The sequence below is a fragment of the Oratosquilla oratoria genome, chromosome 8, assembly GCF_046742065.1.
Source record: "Oratosquilla oratoria isolate Oo_2021 chromosome 8, ASM4674206v1, whole genome shotgun sequence".
NCBI lineage: Eukaryota > Metazoa > Arthropoda > Malacostraca > Stomatopoda > Squillidae > Oratosquilla > Oratosquilla oratoria.
In genome coordinates, this window is record NC_134784.1 from 30164444 (window position 1) to 30185200 (window position 20757).

General features: G+C 38.6%; 1 protein-coding gene across 4 annotated transcripts; it reads left to right on the forward strand.

Annotated features, from left to right (window-relative positions):
• The first annotated feature begins 102 nt into the window (after positions 1–102).
• On the forward strand, positions 103–18013 carry LOC143027670 (protein YIPF5-like). Of its 4 annotated transcripts, XM_076189091.1 has the most exons (3): positions 109–210; positions 16664–16748; positions 16862–18012. In XM_076189091.1, the coding sequence occupies exon 3, from the start codon at positions 16888–16890 to the stop codon at positions 17608–17610; it is 723 nt and encodes a 240-aa protein (XP_076045206.1). In that variant the 5' UTR covers positions 109–210; positions 16664–16748; positions 16862–16887; the 3' UTR covers positions 17611–18012. The 4 variants fall into 4 exon arrangements, with proteins under 4 accessions (XP_076045205.1, XP_076045206.1, XP_076045207.1 ...); XM_076189090.1 differs by lacking the exons at positions 16664–16748; positions 16862–18012 and adding an exon at positions 10316–12185 and having other exon boundaries at positions 103–210; XM_076189092.1 differs by lacking the exons at positions 109–210; positions 16664–16748 and adding an exon at positions 13917–14682 and having other exon boundaries at positions 16862–18013.
• Positions 18014–20757: the final 2744 nt, after the last annotated feature.

The following is a 20757-nucleotide window of genomic DNA, read 5'->3' on the forward strand; positions in this document are numbered from 1 at the left end:
TATAAAGAATACCAATGGTATTAAAATGTGCATTAAAACAACTCTATTACTTATTTAATGTAAAATACATATGATATTTAATTTTACAAAGGTGCAATATCCATTGCTTGCATGTCAACAGACAAGTTGGCAGTCTGTCGGTGGGAGAGGGCAGTATTTTACTATCATTTTGGAAAGTTCATGCCGAGGAACTTATTTATTATTTAGAAAGTAAGTAGCATTATTAACTTTAAATAGTCATGAGCATTAATCATCCATTTTTACATCATAATTGTTCATATTACTTCCGATAGGATTAACATTTGCGGTAAGTTGAGTTTAGGTTAAGGTTATTTGGGTAATATTATTGACTTGGGAAGTAATGTATACTCTAAATAAAGTGATAAACGTATTTATTTTCAGTACTAGTACGTGGACAGCAAATACCTAATAACAATATCGTAGTTCAGTCATTATGAAGATAACAGACTAACAGTGTTAGGTAACGTTTCTCTGGAAAAACAATTAAATCAGTGACACACGAACATACACTAAAGAAAATGAAATGAGAAAACCACAAAGTACCAGTTAGCACATTTGAAGTTTCTCCTTTCCACTTGAGTTTGTGACCAATAAGCTGGTATGGTCCAGCCAGATGAGTTAATCTCATCTGTACTGAAACTCGGTTTCAAACTGGTATAGCCAAATTTGTCAGGACTAACTAGCTAGTAGAAGTAGTAAAGTTAAAGAAAGGCCCAGAGTAGCAATGTGGTGTATGACCTAGGGCCTTATGAATATAAACTTTCAGTAATTCTGTGTACACATAGGATCTTAGTGTAATGAGAGGTTATCTCTTGAAATATTTTCAGTGAAATTTCTTATCACAAAATAGCCATAACTCATAAGTAATAGTAACTCTGATGTTATAGCAGTAGAGGTACCCTTACTTACTTAGTTTACTTATTGAAGTGCCGAGGTTGATCCTCACAGCTGTAGTGGACTACCGCTGCTGCCAGTCCTGTTGTTCCTCTTGCGAGGGTCAGTTGGTCTGGTAGTGAGTTTGGAGAGAACCTACTGATGGCGGTGTAGCCTGGCACTGGAGGCTCGTCTGGCACTTTCCGTAGGAACCTGTCCTGACCATGGCCTTATTAAAGTCATGACAACAAATTCCACTACACAACAATTAGCTCAACAAAAGGCACACTCCCCTGGCTTCTCTCTACATGACCTGAACTTCTTCAGCAAAGACATTGAATGGGATGGGATTAGAAGGGAACTAGGCCAGTCCGACTGGGTAACTCTCTTCCAAGATAAAAACTCTGAAGGAGCCCTAGACATTTTTCAGAGCAGATGCCTTGAAATATGCAAAACTATGGTGCCTCCAAAATCAACAATCACCATGAAACAGAGAAAAATTATCCCGAGAGATAGGAAAAACCTAATGAAGAGGAGAACAAAATTAAGAGTCAAACTACAAAAGACCAACCATCTACCATCCACCACCAACATCCAAAATGAACTGGAAGAAATTGAGAGAAAACTCATCCAGTCTCACAAAGATCAGAGAGCCCAAGAAGAATTAAGAGCCATCTCAAACATCCAAGTGAACAGCAAGTTCTTTTATGCATATGCCAATAAGAAGCTAAAAAATACACCATCCATAGGACCACTTATAGATCCAGCTGGGGAACTCGAGAGTGACCCAACTAAAATGGCAGAGTTGCTCAGACTGCAATATGAAAGGGTGTTCAGTGAACCAAAGGACCATATGAAGGTAATGGATCCACATACCTTCTTCAATGAACACCAGGTGACGCCACACCAACTATCGTCAGTAAAGATCTCCACAGAGGAGATAATAGTGGCCATTAACGAGATGGCACCAAATGCAGCAGCAGGACCAGATGGGTTCCATGCCCAACTGCTAAAAAACTGCAAACACCAACTAGCAGTACCCCTGAAACTGTTATGGGAAATGTCCCTACAAACAGGGCATGTACCACGAGCCCTCAAAATGGCACAATTACCCCTATACATAAAGGGGGTAGCAAAGGCATTGCCAAGAATTACAGGCCAGTGGTATTAACATCCCATCTAATTAAAATTATGGAAAGGGTAGTGCGGAAAGCCATCGTTGAATATCTTGAAACAATAGAGGCATTCAACAATGGCCAACATGGATTCAGACAAGGACGTTCATGCCTCTCTCAACTACTTGCCCATTATGACAAAATACTAGATGACACCAAAGATGGGGACAACGTGGACGTCATATACCTTGATTTTGCAAAAGCATTCGATAAGGTGGACCATGGAATCCTTTTGCACAAAATGCGAGCACTTGGTATATGCGGAGCCCTAGGCAAATGGCTCCACAGTTTCCTATCCGATAGGATACAGCGAGTGAATGTACAGGGTACTTCTTCACAGGCAAGCAGGGTTGTTAGCGGTGTTCCCCAAGGAACTGTACTGGGTCCCCTACTATTCCTCATCATGATAGGGGACATAGACAGGGACCTTAAATACTCTACAGCGACATCCTTTGCCGATGACACGCGAATCGAACTGAAAATACGTACGCGACAAGATGCCGATAACCTACAGCAAGACCTCAATGAAATTCTGAGGTGGGCGGAGGTGAACTACTTGGCACTGAACGGGGAAAAGTTCGAACTTCTGCGCTATGGTCGCCATCTGGATCTAAAGATCTCAACACACTACTACTGTGGCCAGCAAGAGATCATTGCGAAAGATGTAGTGAAAGATCTGGGAGTGAGCATGAGCAGTGATGCCTCCTTCTCCCATAACATAAGCCAAGCAACGTCCAAAGCGAGGCGTCTAGCAGGGTGGATACTTCGTACCTTCCAGACAAGAAGTCCAAGATGTATGCTGACCCTGTGGAAATCATTAGTCTTGCCACACCTAGAATACTGCTGCCAGCTCTGGTCTCCCCAGAAAGTATCAGAAATCATGGAAATCGAAGGGCCCCAAAGGACCTTCACCAACAAAATACATGGGCTCCAGGAACTGAACTACTGGGAGAGACTGAAGGAGTTGCAGTTGTTTTCTCTCCAACGACGCAGGGAACGCTACATCATCATCTACGTCTGGAAGGTATTAGAAAAGAAGGTGCCCAACACCGGCATACAAGTATCAGTCCACCAAAGAAGAGGCTATGTTATGTGAGGACCACTCCCGGTTCAACACTAAACATCAAATCCAGAATCCATAACAGCTTCTCGTTCAGTGGACCAAGGTTATTCAACTGCATCCCGCCCCAACTGAGAAACATGTCAGGGGTGTCTCCAGACACCTTCAAAAAACATCTGGATATATGGTTGGCCAAAATACCAGACCAACCACCAACACCAGGATACATCAGCCCCAACGCCAATCGTCTGACCGATTGGACAATTGATGTGAGGGAGCTACCTGGTCACAGTGGGACTCCAGTCTAGCTGCGTCGATCACCGACAGAAATCTTCTAAGTGTATCTAAGTGTAAGTGCATGTATGATGTTTGAAGCTGTCCACCAAGCATTTAGTTTTCTCTCACCTCTTTTGGGAGGGCGTTGAAGATTTTTGGACCCTCATGGCCTAGGCTGGTATTTTTTTTTGTAAAAGTGCACACGTACGCATTATAGTATTAGCAGATTAAATATTTTTATAAATAATAATACATCAATGTAATAGATATTTTTCTTGGCAGAAAAAATAAAATGCTAAAAGCTATGGAGAAACAAGAGTTGTGTAGACTCCTTTAGACACCATCTTTGTTAAAGATTCGGAGGTTAGAGATGACAACAACGGCCTAATGACATCTAGAATTACAGATACCACATTATTACATGCAGGTTAGGTAGGTAGGTTAGATTGGGTTAGAATATACGAATTTAGCATACTTTACTTTCTTCAACCTTCACTTCCACCAAAACAAAGATGGCATCTCATCTGAAGTAGACAAAGCAGCTACATTTGTTTGTTTATAGCTTTCAGCAACTGTTTATTATTATCTTCCAAGAATAACATATATTACGTTGAAGTATTATGATTTACAAGATTATAATTTAATTTTCTATTACTATACCGCATTGGACATTGGTGTGCACTTCTAAAAAATTTACTCCTAAGGGCACCAGGATAAAGGGCAAGTAGGTCACATAAGCTTGAACATCGTAAATTTGCAAGAATGTAGTGGCCGTAGGAATGCATAGCATCACAGAACAGGGCTTTACTAATTGCTGGCTTCTTGTATTGTATAATGTTTTAGAGGTTAATGCCTTATAGCCATGATACTATTGTTATGCCTCGTTGTCATTCCTTTGTGGTGAGTCCACTTGGTCCAGTGTTGAATTAAGTGTTGTAATAATAATAGTAATAACAATAATAAGTTTATTTGGCACTGAATCAATGTACAGTACATGAAATGCAGATAATGGAAAGAACACATAGTTCAAAATAATTACAATTGCTGAGGATAACAAAAAAGCATGTATACTACATAATTGATGGTTCATGAGGATTGAGGGATCATGCTTAGAAATCTACAAAGTTTGGTATTGAATATATCAGCAATACAGTTGGTTAGATCTTGTGTCTTTTGATAGACAGTTGAACTCATGAGCACTAATTTTGAATGTGCTAGACACAAGGAAAGTCTTTGTGTTGGTAGTTGCCAGAGATGGTAAAGCTCTTCTTTGGCATTTATGTCCATTTTGTTTATTTTACTAGTGGGACCAAGCAGTTTGTTTGAAAGGGATTTGGCATATTACCCGGTAGGGTTTTTTCAAATGTAGATGGCAATATACTTCTGTCGTTGCTACTTTACTTAATTAGTGAAGTTCCGAGATCGATCCTCACATCTGTAGTGGACTACCGCTGCTTCCAGTCCTGTTGTCCCCCCTCGCGAGGGCCAATCGGTCTGGTATTGAGTTTGGAGAAAATCTATTGATGGCGGTGTAGCCTGGCACTGGAGGCTCGTCTGGCACCTTCTGCAGAAACCTGTCCAGTGCATGTTTGAAGCTGTCCACCGAGCATTTGGTTTTCCCTCTCACCTCTTTTGGGAGGGCGTTGAAGATTTTTTTACCCTCATGGCCTAGGCTGGTTGCCAGTAGGGTCTTAATCCTTTCTGGGGCTCTTGGTGGGAGAGTTTGTCTCTCACACTTACGCCCATGCCTTACACTGTGGTATGGCTTGATTGTTTTTCAGGTTTGTTCTAGTACTCAATGTTTTTCATGTCAGCAAATCTTTCATGTGAAGGAAAATCAAATTGCCTCTGGTTTTAGTGCCAGATACTCAGCAGGGGAACCACAGTTGACTAGTAATTCAGGATTGGGTGTACATGAGTTCTTCATAGACAGTAAGACAAAGCACATAATCCATAACCTCAAACACTTGTCTGCTTATGGCCCTGGCAACATAAGTAACATCCACCTAAAATACCTTGGACTATATGGCATACATGCACTATAGCTATTCACACAACACTATACCTGACATCTGGAAGCATGGGAAAATCATCACAATCCCCAGACCCAATGAAGACCCAACAGTTCCAGCATTACACTCCCCAGTCACCCTTCTCTGCCCCCTCTCCAAAGTCATAGAATGCCTCTTGCTACAACTCCTCACATCACATAGCCCCCATCCTGAATCACAACACGATTTTAGACCACTCCACAAACACTTATGATAAACCTCGTACAGAGTTTTCAATGGCATCAATTCAGATAGACCCTCACACAGAACACTTCTCATAGCACTATACATTAGTAATGCTTTTAATGCCATTCCGTCACAATCTCACAGACATACACAATAATACCAAATGATGGCTACACAATTATCTGGCAGGTAGAATTGCCTGTGTGTCATATAGTGGCTGATCATCACACACCAGAGACTTAGGAATGGAGTACCACAGGGTTCAGTTTTGTCCCCCACACTCTTTAATCTATACATGCACAATATACACACAGCCCACAGTTTAGAAATATAAGTCTTTTCTTATGCAGACAACATAACAATTTTATTCACATGTCGTAATGCAGACAAAGTTGCAGAAATACTGGTAAATTTTTAGAAGTGTACACCTTCACAATGTGGCAGTGGAATATTAAATAATTTTGTAAATTATAATACATCAATGTAATATACATTATTCTTGGTGGAAATCAATATAAAAAAAATTGCTAAAAGCTATAAATTAACAAACATAGCTGTTTCTGTTGCTTGAGATGCCATCTTTATTTTGGTAGAGGCTGAGGCCAAAGAAATAAAAGTATGATAAATTCATCTATTCTAACCTAACCTAACTAGCATTTAGTAACATGGTACCTGTAATTCTAGAGGTCACCAGGGTCGTCGTTGTTGTCTCCAACCTCCGAATCTATCAAAACAAAGATGGCGTCTAAAGGAGTCAAAGCCACTTCATTCCTTTCTGTATTGGATTTAGCAATGTTTTCTGATATTGATTTCTGTCAAGAATAATATTTATTACATTGATATATTATAATTTACAAAATTCCAAAATACAACAACCATACCTTGACACACTCAACACCTGGTTCACTACAAATAAACTCAAAATAGCCCTAACCAAATCTAGAGACACTTCTAACCAGTTGGACAGTGGAACACAAATACATACTCTGCCTCTTTATCAACAACACTCTCGTACCACACACACACATACACCCAATATTCTTGGCATAACATATGATATATCTATGTCATTCAAACAGCACATCATAAACATTCAGACAAAATGCACACCTAGACTTAATGTGCTTAAATAAATTGTAGGAACAACATTTGGACAAAACAAAGAAACTACCACTTTGGCTATGCATATGCTCAGCAATAAATTATTAAAGCCCCACATGGGTCCTTAATCTCACAAAGATATGTCACAACACTCTACAGGCCATACTACACAAAGCTCTAAAGACAATTACAGGCTGCACAAATACAATACCTATAGACCATCTACATCATGAAATGAAAGTCCTCGAAGTCAAGGATCACCTTGACATCAGAGGCGCACAAACACTTGCCACATCCTCCATAAACACAGCACACCCACTACACTACATAGCAGAACACCCACACATGCCAAGAAACATCGAAACAACACCCAAATACCTATATCACATACAAATACTCTCTTCTCTTCCTCCATAACCACCAGACACCAGCATCTAGAACCATATCTATAATCGTATCATTCACTGCTCCATCAATAAACTGAAAAACAACACATTGCTTCATGCCAGACCCCCTGATATCCATCCCTCTGAATCCTCTCTCCCACGAAAGGACAGAGTCCACCTGGCCAGACTGTGATGCGGCCACCATCCAACCCTTCTAAGCTGCCAGAAGAGGCTGGATTACTGCATCACAGATTTCTGTCCAGGATACAACACATTATGGAAGACTGCATTGTACACAATATACACCCTGTAAGGGATCTGTAGGAAAATCCTGTTCCAGCTGTGGCATTCCTCAGGGAGATGGGACTGCTCAGCCAGACAGTCTAGGGAACGCTAACAACAACAATTTGTCATCTCTGGAAAAGAACATATCTGGCATCCCACCAGCGATTTTTCGCCGTTCCTCCTCCTCCTCTAGGGTTACCTCAGTATAGTGCAAAAGTGGCATTATTATGCAAGTAGACTTTAAAAAAAAATGATGTGATTTTTGTTTTATTTCAGTTTCTCCACTAATGTACAAGTAAGGTAGAGTCTTTTCTATCACCTTTTGTCCCACATCTGAATACTTGGAGTTTTCTATCATTGAAAATCATATTGTTTGTCGTTTCCCAGCTGTATAATCTGTTTAAGTCCTCCAGGAGTTTTACCATGTCTATTAGTGTCTATCTCCCAGCTTCTATTTTTGTTGCTGGCAAAGGAGAGCAAGGTTGTTTCATTTCTTTGTTATATCCCTCATTAACCTCTTCAATATGAGTCAAATTCTCTCATGCAGCATCGGATGCCTTATGTACTATGGTGCATCGCAATACTCATGTTTTAAAATATAAAGTCACTGCTGTATTACTTGTTCTCTTTTCACTTTGAGTAATAATAAACGCAGAAAACATGATCAAATCAGATAAAAGAAGTTGGGGGTAACTCAGCTATAACTACAAAGTAAATATAATCAAGACCCATACACCAGCATCCTCGTATACCCACTCGCACCTCATGATGCCTAAGTAGGCCTCATCGTATGGAAGAGGTTGTTGTTGTTGTTGTTGTTGTTGTCGTTCCCTAGACTGTCTGTCCGAGCAGTCCCGTCTCCCCAAGGAATGCCACAGCGAAAACTGGGTTTTCCCACATATCCTTTATAGAGTGTATGTTGTGTTGTTTGCGTGCATGATTGTGTATAATGCAGTCTTCCATTATGTGTTGTATGGTATGGGGTGAAGTGTTACATCCTGGGCAGCTGTTCACAACACGGTCGTCCAGCCTCTTCTGGTAGCTTAGAAGTGCTGGGTGGTGACCGCATCGCAGTCTGGCCAAGTGGACTCTGTCCTTACGTGGGAGAGAGGATTCAGAAGGGTGGATATCAGGGGGTCTGGCATGCAGCAGTGTGTTGTCTTTCAGTGTGTTAATGGAGCGGTGAGTGATATGATTATGAATATGTTTCCGGAGGCTGGTATTTGGTGGTTGTGGAGGAAGAGAAGAGAGTATCTGTGTGTAATAAAGGTCTTTGGGTGTAGTTTTAATGTTTCTTGGTGTGTGTGGGTGTTCTGCTATGTAGTGTAGCGGGTGTGATGTGTTTGTGGTGGCTGCAGCAAGTGTTTGTGTGCCTCTCATGTCGAGGTGGTCCTTGACTTTGAGGACTTTTGTTTCATGGTGTAAATGGTCTGTAGGTGATGTATTTGTGCAGCCTGTAATTGTTTTTAGGGCTTTGTTTTGTATGATTTGAAGGGTGTTGTGGTGTGTCTCACTGAGATTAGGAGCCCATGCAGGACTCGCATAATTCATCACTGAGCGTATGCATTGTTTGTATATTGTTATATTAGTTTCTTTGTTTTGTCCAAATGTTGTTCCAGTTGAGATCGCAGACATTAGTGGACTTAGTAGAACCTTCAGGAACACAACTGATGACAAGGTGACTTTGTGTACTGTCCCTGATCACCCTAGTTATGCACACTTTCGTAGAGCTCTCTTGTGAAAAATTAATGATGAGTGTGTTGTTCTAAAGAACTTTAAGTCATTAGCAAAACTAATCATCATGTTGGTTATGTCAGCTTTAATGTCGTGCATAAAAGTGATGGTCCCAGTACAGTACCTTGTGGAGCAGAATTAAGTATGTTACTCACCGCTCTCATGCCTTTGGATTCTGATGAAACTATTTCCTATTTGTAAAAGAAAATGTAACAGTCCACGAATGTACTTCTGAACATGAAGATCACAGAGTGTGAGTGGCAGAATTGCATGGTCTACTATGTCAGGCTTTATTAAATCAGGTACATGGTATCAATCACAGGACAATTTGCATCATTCAACAAGATTGTATCGTAGGTGTTGAGAAGGGCAGACAGGTATACTCCATCTTCTTTGAGACTATGTTGTGTTTTGCTTATGAGATTTTTATTTTCTCTCGTCCTCTGCCTCTTCCTATTGCTGCTGCTGGTTGTTGGTGACAGGCTGACCCACAGTATTATAACCGAAAAAGTCCAAAACTTCTTCCTGGGGCCTAACAAATGTTGCCGACTACTATGGCATTGTGGGGTTCCAGTCTCTGAAAATTGAGGCAAAATTTATCATCATTATTGTAGGTTTATATTATCAGTTTAATTGCAGACTTTTATGGGGATGGTATAGATATATCTACTTCCGTTCTATAGGGCTTTGTAATGGATTAGAATGTTGATTACAAGTAATTCTTTGTATACATTTAGTGGTTAAAATTATAACATTTGTAGTTATTGGAGTCTTTTTATCTATTTATAGACCAAGATCTTTTTCCTCCTTATAAAGGAGTCTTGTTAGTAATTAATAAAAGAGTTTTAATTACATGATACTTTGAACACAAGACAAAGTTTAATAATGTTGAAAGAAACACCTTTGGAACTATTTAAGGTTCAAATGATATTATACTCTTTGTGAACGTTATGAACTTATTGAGTTTGATAAACCTTGTACAAAGCAAAATGTCAAGATCTAAGTCTATTTTATTCCAGTAGTGTTTGATTTCACTCTTACACACACGCACACATTCTCAACCCATTTTTAAAAAATTATGTGTTTGTATGAAGGAGGAATAATGTTCAGGGCACCCAGGTACAGAATTTTGAAATGCCTAATGTGGTGATTGCTTGCTTGTTTCAGATGTCTTATGATTCGTGGGGGACCCAGCAGCAGGCTTGGGGAGGTGGAGGATGGGAAGATCAGAGTGGAGGAGGAGGTGGTGGCAGTGGTTTCAGCTATGACATGAGTAACAGTGACTTTGGACAGGAACAGCAGTTTCAGAGTTTTGACTATAATGTCGAACAGAACCAGGCATATGCTCCAATGCCTCCAAGCCAGCAGCCGGCTATGTTTACTCCGGGACCATCCATGATGACACCTGGGCCTCCAGAGAGCGCCCCGACGGGAGATACCCTCGAAGATGAGCCCCCGTTACTGGAAGAACTTGGAATAAATCCAGATGCCATTGTACAGAAAACTCTCACCGTGCTTAATCCAATGAGACAGACAGATCCGAACATTCTTCAAGATACAGATTTGGCTGGGCCTCTTGCATTCTGTCTTGCATTTGGTAGCTTTCTTCTGCTCTCAGGAAAGGTTCACTTTGGATATATCTACGGTATTGGTGTAATGGGCTGTGTTGCTATGTATGGGTTACTCAACATGATGTCTATGGGTGGTGTGGGTCTTGGGGTAGTTGTCAGTGTTTTAGGGTATTGCCTCTTGCCAATGGTAGGGCTTGCAGGCATAAATGTCTTAATATCACTACAAGGAGTGGTTGGTATGGTCCTAACAGGAGCTTCCATCTTGTGGTGTTCCATCTCAGCCTCCAAACTCTTTGTAACAGCATTGAGTATGGATCATCAACAGCCGTTAGTAGCTTACCCTTGTGCTCTCTTGTATGCAGTGTTTGCACTCATTACAATATTTTAAGTTACAAGCAGTAGAATCCAAATGTATATTTTTAACCATAATTTTTATTTAGATTATACATTGCTTGTGATAAAAGAATAATTGTGACATATATGTAGAAGAATAATGAAGGGAAGATTGCGGAATTCTTGAGCCCGTCAAAATTGAAGTATTGTTATTATTGTACTTTGTTGCCTGTTTTTGATGAATGAGCTCAATAATTTATATTTAGTGAGACTGGTAGATCTCATAATTTCTCATAACAGCAGAGAAGACCCACTGTGCAACAGGAAAAATATTCAATCCCATCAGTTTAGAATACATCCCACAGCTGAATAAAATTTTGTGTTAGGCAGAACAAAATTTCATAAAACTAGTTAGACTGAAAGGGTTGAAGAACTTTGGCCCTGTGCAAATCTTGGCATCTGTACAAGTTTTCCTGGACTGAAATAATTAGGTTGGCAGCAGTCCAATTAAAAAAAATGAATATAAAGAGTTATTAAGAATGTATAATAATAGTCATAATGGCCTACGTGGTGTAGTAGGTAGTGCTCCTGCCTCAGAATGTAGAAAGCCCAGGTTTGAACCCCTTAAGTGCATAAGTACTTTCATGGCTTCCCAACCCCTCTCCACAATGGCGGATGTTAGAGGTGCAGTAGATCAGTGTTGCATATATATGCTAGCACCTTATCAGTATGATCAAGCTGATTACAGTGATTTGAGACTTCATTCACATCCACAGCCAATCTAACATATCAAAACACACTTCACATGCACTACTCACCATACATACAACCTTACCAAGCAGGATTAAGCCACTGTGGTGAGGTACAGAGGCTGCACATCCCTGAGGGAGCCTCTGGATATCCATCTCACCTGTGGCAGTAATCTCGGAATGACTTCAAACATTAAAATGTAATAGAATTGATAAATTGTTTCATAGGGTGTAAGTGGTTAAGAAGTTGGGGGAAGACCAAGTGCATTTTCTGTTGCTCAGTGGTTCTCACTTAGCTCAAGTCTTTGTAATTCAAGTAAAACTCCTGTCCTAATGTAAATCATAATGATTTTGTAACTAGTAAAGTAAGTGGAGGGAAGAATATTGGATGTTTTATTATCGTTCTGTATTTGTACTTTATTTTCTTACCCAGTGATGATTCTTAAAGATTTTTCCCAGCTCTGAAGACAGTTGCCAGGTAGCACCTAGAATAAAACTAATTATATTAATAAATAATAATGGTTTTGTAATAAATAATATTAAATAATAATATGGTTTAACGTCACAAACTCCTCCCATCGGAAGGCTAGGATGGTGCCCCTTACAGAAGACTTTGTAGTGTGGAATTTAATGAACCATGCCCTTGGTTCAACTTCGCCGGTGGCAGGATTCGAACCGCCATCCCCTCGACCTTTGCTGCAAGTAATGACATCCTAACCCGCTCAGCCAGCAAGCTTCCTAAATAATGAATAATAATAACAGAATAATAACCTGAAATGAAAGTGTTTATCAAGATAGTTTTCATCTCGTTGTCAGAGGTCTTCATCGGCTGAATAAAATTGCATGGTAGCAGTCTAAACCCAAGAAGTCAACTTCAGTAGTAATCAAGTTGAAGACTCAATCATTATACATATACAAAGGCTTTAATTCCCAGTACAAGTGAGGCAGACAATTTGCACCATACTTTTTGTCGTGAGTACATGGGAAAAAAAATATAACTAATTTTGAGAAACTAGTGTCTCTTCTCAGACTTTTGAAGGTGTTAAAAACTTATTCTAGGAGGTAATCAAAGTTATGATGGTAGGGAGTATATTTTAATATGTTAATAATGGTTATCTACATGTCATGGTCCTTTGTAACTGCCTTTAAAGAGAATCGTTTCTCTGTGTTTTGTTTACCAGTAAACTGAGGTCCTAGCATACATCAGTTTAGGTTTATGTCAAACTTGATGTTATGTCTTCTACCATAATGTGAAAAAATTAAGTTGAGAAATTCTGTATTCATAATGTACAGAGGTGTGTTGCTGTCTGCTACCAGATGATAATGATATTTTCTTGTGTACACTTTCAAGTTAATTGTCTCACCCATTACATATATATTAAAATTCATATAATATTGCTATCATGCGGTTTTGAATATCTGTTAAGTTAACTTCAGCCATCTATTATTTGCAAAGGATACTGGTGTAACAGCTTTTTACCAGAAATTTTGATTACTTTTCAAAGGTGTTATACTATCAGTTTTGCTCAAATTAGGATGTGTAACAAGTAAGTATATTAAGTTACAGTAAATATGAACAGAATTATATAATACCATGGTCATCATTTCTTACATCTATGAATATGACCAATCAATCACTTCATTGGCCCTGGCCTCTCTTGCAGAAGACCTACAGTCTCTGTATGAATTCCTTCATATATAAAAAAAAAATGCACACTAATGGAAACAGTTAAAAGCTTAGAAAGACCATCAATGAATTAATAATTGGGAAATTAATTACTAATAAAGCAAAAGAATAGGAAGACCTAGGAGTATTGGTAGTCAATACCTTGTTACCAGATGAACATTTCAGCAAAATTGTCAGTAAAACATACAAAAGTGTTTACTAACATGAAAGCAACTTCCCAATACATTGAAAAGGAGATAATGGTGAGAAATAAAAAGCATGATCTGTTTTAAATTATAATATGGTGTAGTAGTTGGCTCTGCATGAAGTTAATCCATTCCTACAGGTCTCTTGCAGAAGCCCTACAGCTCCAAAGTACACCAACAGCCACTGGATTGGTTTACAAATCATTCAAGGTAGAAATATTGCGATCTATCAGTGTGGACAGAGCAGGGTAGTGTAGGATAAAACACATACACATACCAAAGGCTTTTTTCACCCTTACATGGGAGGTAGCCAAAAGACAAGGCATAGAAACCACTCCCACCCATTCCATCCCCTACATACTCCCCTCCCTCTTATCTTGGCACCTCCTGAATGACAGGTCATCCCTGCATCTTTTCCACTGCCCTGGGTCAGAAGCAGTGTTGCGAGGATTAAGTGAAGGCTATATAAGAAGAGATAATACAAAGAACAATGACCAAAATGGTTCCCATCCTTGCATGTAAATTCTATAAATGGATAAAAAGCACTGAACCTGCCATTGTTGAAATAAAGAAAAGAAAGTTGGCTTCATAGTCTTAGATCATTAAGGGAGTAGATAAAAGTGACTGATCTCTTGGTATAGGAAACAAGAATCTGATGGTCACGGAAACATTAAAAAAAAAAAAAAAGCCCACATATCTGAGGGATGTCAAGAAACGACTTTCCATACAGATGCATCAACTCTGGTAATAGCTTAGAAGATTATATAATCCAAGCTGAAACCATAGATTAAAAATGATGTATGATAGTTAAAGAAAAAGCTCCTTCCCAGTATAGTATACTACAAGTAAATATAATAGCTTCTGTCATAATAATATGACAAGAGTTTAGAACCAGATACCATAATGGAGAATAAAACCTCATTTTCCTTCAAATTTGTGAAGACAGTCGTACAATGCAGCAGATGTCATCCACGGGAACTGGAATAGAATGCCAGAAAGAAGTCGTCTTGTAAGTATTGCGAGATCTAAACCTCTTCACTCCGGGGCACATCACACGTCTGGCAGCATTAGCTGCCCGACGTGCGATGTTGCGTCATAATAGCATAAAAAATAGTCACTGCTCAGTCGCTCGTTCTCTTTCACCCGTGAATTTTGATAACCATAGAAAATATGATGAAGCCAGTTTAGAGAGAAGGAGGGTCACGCAGGCACGACTACAATAAATATAATCAAGACGCCGACGTCGGCATCCTCGCGTACCCACTTGCTCCTCATGACGCCTACGTAGGCGTCACCGTATGGAAGTGGTAAATAACATTTCAGGTTGATGACTGAATAACCCTGGGTATTTTTCTTTTCTATTTTAGAATATAATAAATTATGATATACATTAAAAGAAAAAATTATAACAATGTGTAAATTCTAATACTAGTATGTATTATACTTATACCAAAAACCTCATTGTCAATTATAAGGTTATGTTGAATGAATAACCTTGCACATATTTTTCCTTGGTGTATATCACGCAGTGATAGCCTACCAAAATCCCCTTCCCATATGAACAGAATGCCTGAGTCAAAACACTCGTTAATTATATACATGTATCACCATTTTCATCTCAGGATCTCATGGGTGAACTGTCATCTCAGTCCATTGCTACATTGATCAGGTCAAAGCCAATGAAGTGAGACACAGCACTTGCAGCAAGGCCAGACAACCATCGCTGGCATGATGTCATCCCCTCTCCTCATCCATAAAATAATAATAAGCAGATGAGAACATCCTTCAGACTGTCACCCTTTCTTCCATTCACTCCTATCTTATGCACCCTCTCATTGTCCATTCGCCTACCTTATTTCTCAGGCACCCTTCATCTCAAATACATTACTATTTCTAACTGCCTCTTATTAATTCAAGTCTGTTCCATACAAGGCCGTGGGTATAATCATTCCTTCGTATAACCTTGAGTTTTCGCGCATTACTTATCATTCAACCCAGACTTTCACTTGCTTCCTTTACTCAACAATTCAACTCCACATCCACTCTTCCATTCACTGCCACGTTCAACTCTCCACCTCTCCCAATTCTTATCACATTCGTATCCATCCTGCTACCATTATAGTTCCTTGTTCCAGACTTCTAATGTTGACAGGTCGAGTTCCTTATTTTACCCTAAATTCGCCCTTAACATTACCCTGTATGATTTAAAAGTTGTAAATAACTTATTTATTAAGACCATATATATGTAAGAAATATTACCATAATGTGCACAGTAATGAAATAGTATAAAGTGTGGTATTCACGTGTACGTTACGCTACCCAATCTTGTCACTGACAACAGATGTTGGTATACTCCTAGTAATATTAGTAGTCCGACAGTATACACGCTCCGCCAATTTTCATATGTTCTCTTAGCATGAATCATTATAATTATTGATTAATGTGTCTGTTTTCAAGGAAGTTTTTGTTTTCAAAAGATTTATTTGAGAAAAAATACACTGGCGCTTGAATGAGACGCGGATAAATTCCTAAACACTAGTGTCGCCCTGAATATTAATTTTAATTAATGATTCGTAACAAGTGCCATTCAGCGTCAATAATGTTTAAGTCATTCTCAGTGGCAAGATTCGGAGTGATGCAATTACACGACCTCTAATGCGTACGGGTATATCTTCTACGAGAAGAAAATTAACCAGGTCTCTGATATTTACCTTTGCTATTTCTTGACGAACTTTAAACGGACCCTAGTGCACAATTCCTCCCTGGGCCCTGGCCCCTCTCTCTCTCGTAAATGGCTAAATTTTTGTGGCTCCGGCGCTTGGCCTTCGAGCCAAAAATTTCATAAATTTCTGGATTTTGCAGCGGTAAAATTACCCTAAAAATGTATTTTTCACATTTCTTCCTTGTTACCCAAAGAGTGTTCAAATTACCCTGCAACTGGCAGTACAGTCTTACTCATCTCATTAATTTACTTTGGCCCACATCTCAAGTTAGGTGAGGGAGGATGGAGAGGCCTCGTCTGTTGATGTCGCCCGTAATGTCAGTCTACCTACCCCTGGGGCCAGGACTAACCACGTGAATTTGCCTAAAATAATCACATCACAAAATGGGCCAACTGATAATGCGTGTTTTATGTTAAATTTGCCTTTGATCGTTTTTAATTCTTTACGTGTTCTTCCTTACCTCAGATGGTGATTTTGTGATTCGTGTCTTCATGCTGAGGTCCAGATCGTCGACGTTTCCGACTGCCCGGAAAATTATCTTCGGATTAAATGTCAAGGAGCATCCGGGAAGGCCATCAGTGGGACCTGCCATCAATTCTTCAGCATCTCTTTACACACCAGGCAACGATGAAGACACGGGAAATCCCACCCATGCTGATACGAAGGAGGAAAATAAAAAGGAAATCCTTGGAAAGAGCCAAACTGCCAAGTCTTCATTCAGGGATTCAAACAACGTCCCTTTCTCCCGACGAAGGACCTCCTTAGCTCCAGGATCTCGTGTAGCCAAGCTTCTTCCTGAGGGTTTTTGGAAAGAAAGTGAGGTAGATAGAGAGAACATCGAGAAAGTAGCAGGTACTATGTCGAACAGCGTGTCTGAAGACCAACAAACAGGGGGGATCACAAATGATCCTGCATCTTCGAATGCCTACTTTCCCCAAACACCAAATAGTAACGAAAATAAGCCACCTAAATCGGCTGATGCTGTAAATGATAAAGATTTGACAAAGTTTGAGAAGACAGACGAAATCCGACAAACCCAAGCAATCCAGTCAGAAAATGTGGGTAAATTGAGTAACCAGACAAAGATGCCCTTTGGATCATATCGGTATGAAATGGGGCAAACGCGTGCAAAACGTCGACTAGATGTGACGTCTAGACTTGGGCAAATGATGCAAGATAATAACAGTGATGATAAAAATGGGGGTAAAAAATAATTCATTGCGTGTTTTTATATAAGTATATACGCGTACAATTTTGTCCATATTCCTCCAATGTATATTCTATAAATATAGCTTGGCCTAAGTAATAGTAAGGTTTTCATTTTCCACGTTAAAGTAGTGTGTAATTATTTGTTCTTATACGCATGTATAATTTTCCATATTCATCCATTACGTATGATGTAAAACATAGTTAATTTTAATTTCTTAATTTTTTCAACGAAAGATGAGTATGAGTATACTCGGAGGAGTAGACAGATGCATTATTGCCTAGAAAGTAAGTAGCCTGAAATCAGTTCTTAGGAAGCTCAAATGGGTAATTGGTCAAATTCATATCTCATCTTCATGGCGTTAACACTGATTTCAGGCTACAGCCATTTAGAAAAAAAAAAATGGATCAGTAAGGTTGAACTCAAAGATGGGCGGGAAACCAGGCGAAAATCATAGTAAATGACATAATTGTCTAAAATACTTTCGATAAAACTGGAAGTTATTATTATTACTATTATTATTATTATTATTATTATTATCATTATCATTATTATTATTATTATTGTAGTAATTTCAGAGGGATTAGCCTGTTGAGTGTAGTAGGGAAGGCTTATGGGAGAATCTTAATTGAGAGGATTAGGAGAGGAACAGAAGGAGTTATTGGTGAGGAACAGTGTGGATTTAGGACGGGTAGAGGTTGTGTAGATCAGATCTTTGTGGTAAGACAGATATGTGAGAAAGCTATAGGAAAGGGGAAGGATGTTTTTTGGGCTTTTATGGATCTGGAAAAGGCTTATGATAGGGTAGACAGAAAGGCGGAGGTTATGCAGATTTATGGGATAGGAGGAAAGCTTTTGGGAGCTGTCAAGAGTTTTTATGTGAGTAGTAGAGCATGTGTTAGGATTGGAAATGGAGAGAGTGAGTGGTTTGAAGTAAAGGTGGGACTTCGTCAAGGATGCGTTATGTCGCCCTGGCTGTTCAACTTATGGTTACGAAATAGATACAACTATGTAGGGATGTTATAAAATTTCTTATTATTTGGGGATCGAAAATTATACTAATAGTCATTGGTTCCCATGCATGCTCCTCGCTATTGTAAAAAAATCGTCAGGTAAAATTCATCCTTAAATAATAAATATAAATGTTCTTTTCGCATGTTTTTCCCTAAACCAATATATTTAATATTTTTGCGCCATTCTCTCGAAATTATTGTAATTTTGGTGTTGTGATGCGAGTGAGGTGAAGCAGTTACATCTACTGCTAAAGTGTTTCAAGCAAAACATTTGTGTGTGACCAAATATATACAGTTTATGTATACATTGTGTCTATGCTGGAGGAAAAAGCAAACATTGGACAGTATATGTGAATTTAAGTGGATATATTTGGCCAACATTCTGAGATTTTGTACGAAAAATAACGGCACGGATTGGTCAGAATGTGATATATATATATTTTTTTTATTAAATCTCTTCATCCGTTTATCTATTCATTAATCTATCTCCATCCGTTTATTTATTCATTAATTTATCTCTTCATCCGTTTATTTATTCATTAATTTATCTCTTCATCCGTTTATTTATTCATTAATTAATCTATAAGATTATTTATTTATTTTCAATTGTGTTTGAGGTGAGGTGAAATCGCCATTATCATATGAGGCATTGCGGATTCAATCGTCGTAAACTTCTTCCACAAACTTCCTTGTCAAAATCTACCCCAAGGTATTGTAATTTCTGATATTTCTCTAGGTTAGTGTTTGTTTCAGACATGATTGATATTTTAAGCGATATTCGAGGTAGAATCTCGTCAATAGTGTCTTGTTAGGAACTTTGTGCTAATTTGTATTCAGGAATCTACGCTGACCAAAGAATTTTTAAACAAACAAAGGAAAGTAGCAATAGCGAGAGCGAATGAGATAATTACCAAGGAAATAATCACTGACACACACACAGGGTAATTGAATTGGCTTATTTTATTTAAAAATGTTCATATGATTAAATCTAAAATACATAGCTGCTACAATATAAGCGTAGGGCATCGAGGTGTCTCTGCCGTAAGACTGTTCTGCAGGTATTACAGATAAGTTGAAACTTCTCAATATAGAGGTGGAAAGCACAACCAACCATATTTCAGTTTTTTGTTATATAATTAATTTTCTCTTTCGTTTCTGGTGTATCTTTATTTCATTGCTGATTTTTGTGTTGTTCGTATAAATGTAGATATTATTTCGTAGTGTGGTGACCGTAATGTATAATAAATGACAATTTACATTCGTATTCGTGTTACTTGGAAACTATTTTTCTTGTGTATAGGAAAACGAGAGATAATTATAAGTGTTATATGCACTTGAAATGCAATTCTTTATTGTATGAGAAGATGAGCTATACTTTCAGAAGTATTTTATAATATTTTGTTTAATATATTTTGTCAGAGTTTGATAATAATTAGCATTTAAAAATATCGAATGCATTGCAGTTCTGTATTTACAAGGATTTCAATGAAATTTTATCACTGTATCCTGGTAAGCTTTTGTGGTTTATTGTCGAATTTATATTCATTTAAAAGGTAGATGTCTAAAGAACAAATAGGCTTATTAAGACATTGAATGACATTCAAAATTTATTATAAAAATATGTCAGAATTATTATATTCTTGTGCCTATGAATAGAAAGTGAATGTGTGATATTTGTGTCTGTATGTTGAATAATTGTTAAGATTCAAATGAAAAAGAATTGTCTGCGCAAAGAAGGAAAGTCACGAATCCGTTATTTGAACGACGACGTTAGCGGGCCAGTCGGCCATTATTCTTTTTCGCCTACAACAAACTTGCTTCCGTCCCCTGCTACCACATTTTTCATTTAAGCTCATTCATGCAACGGACACTTGTTGCGTTTTAACATGTTAATATTTTTCAACAGCAAACATTCCTGGCATGGTCGTTTATCTTTACGCAGTGCATAGGAAGGAAGGAGGAGAAGGAGAAAATGTCGATGTTATATCGAAGACGCGGGCAATGGCGTTCGAAACTGGACCCAAATATCTTTCGAATTAACGGGAATAAAAGGTCGGAAGGGTTATATTGATGAATGTAATAAACATAAAAAGGTTTAAAGTATTTCTATTTACAAAATATGGCGACGTGCAATCACTAAA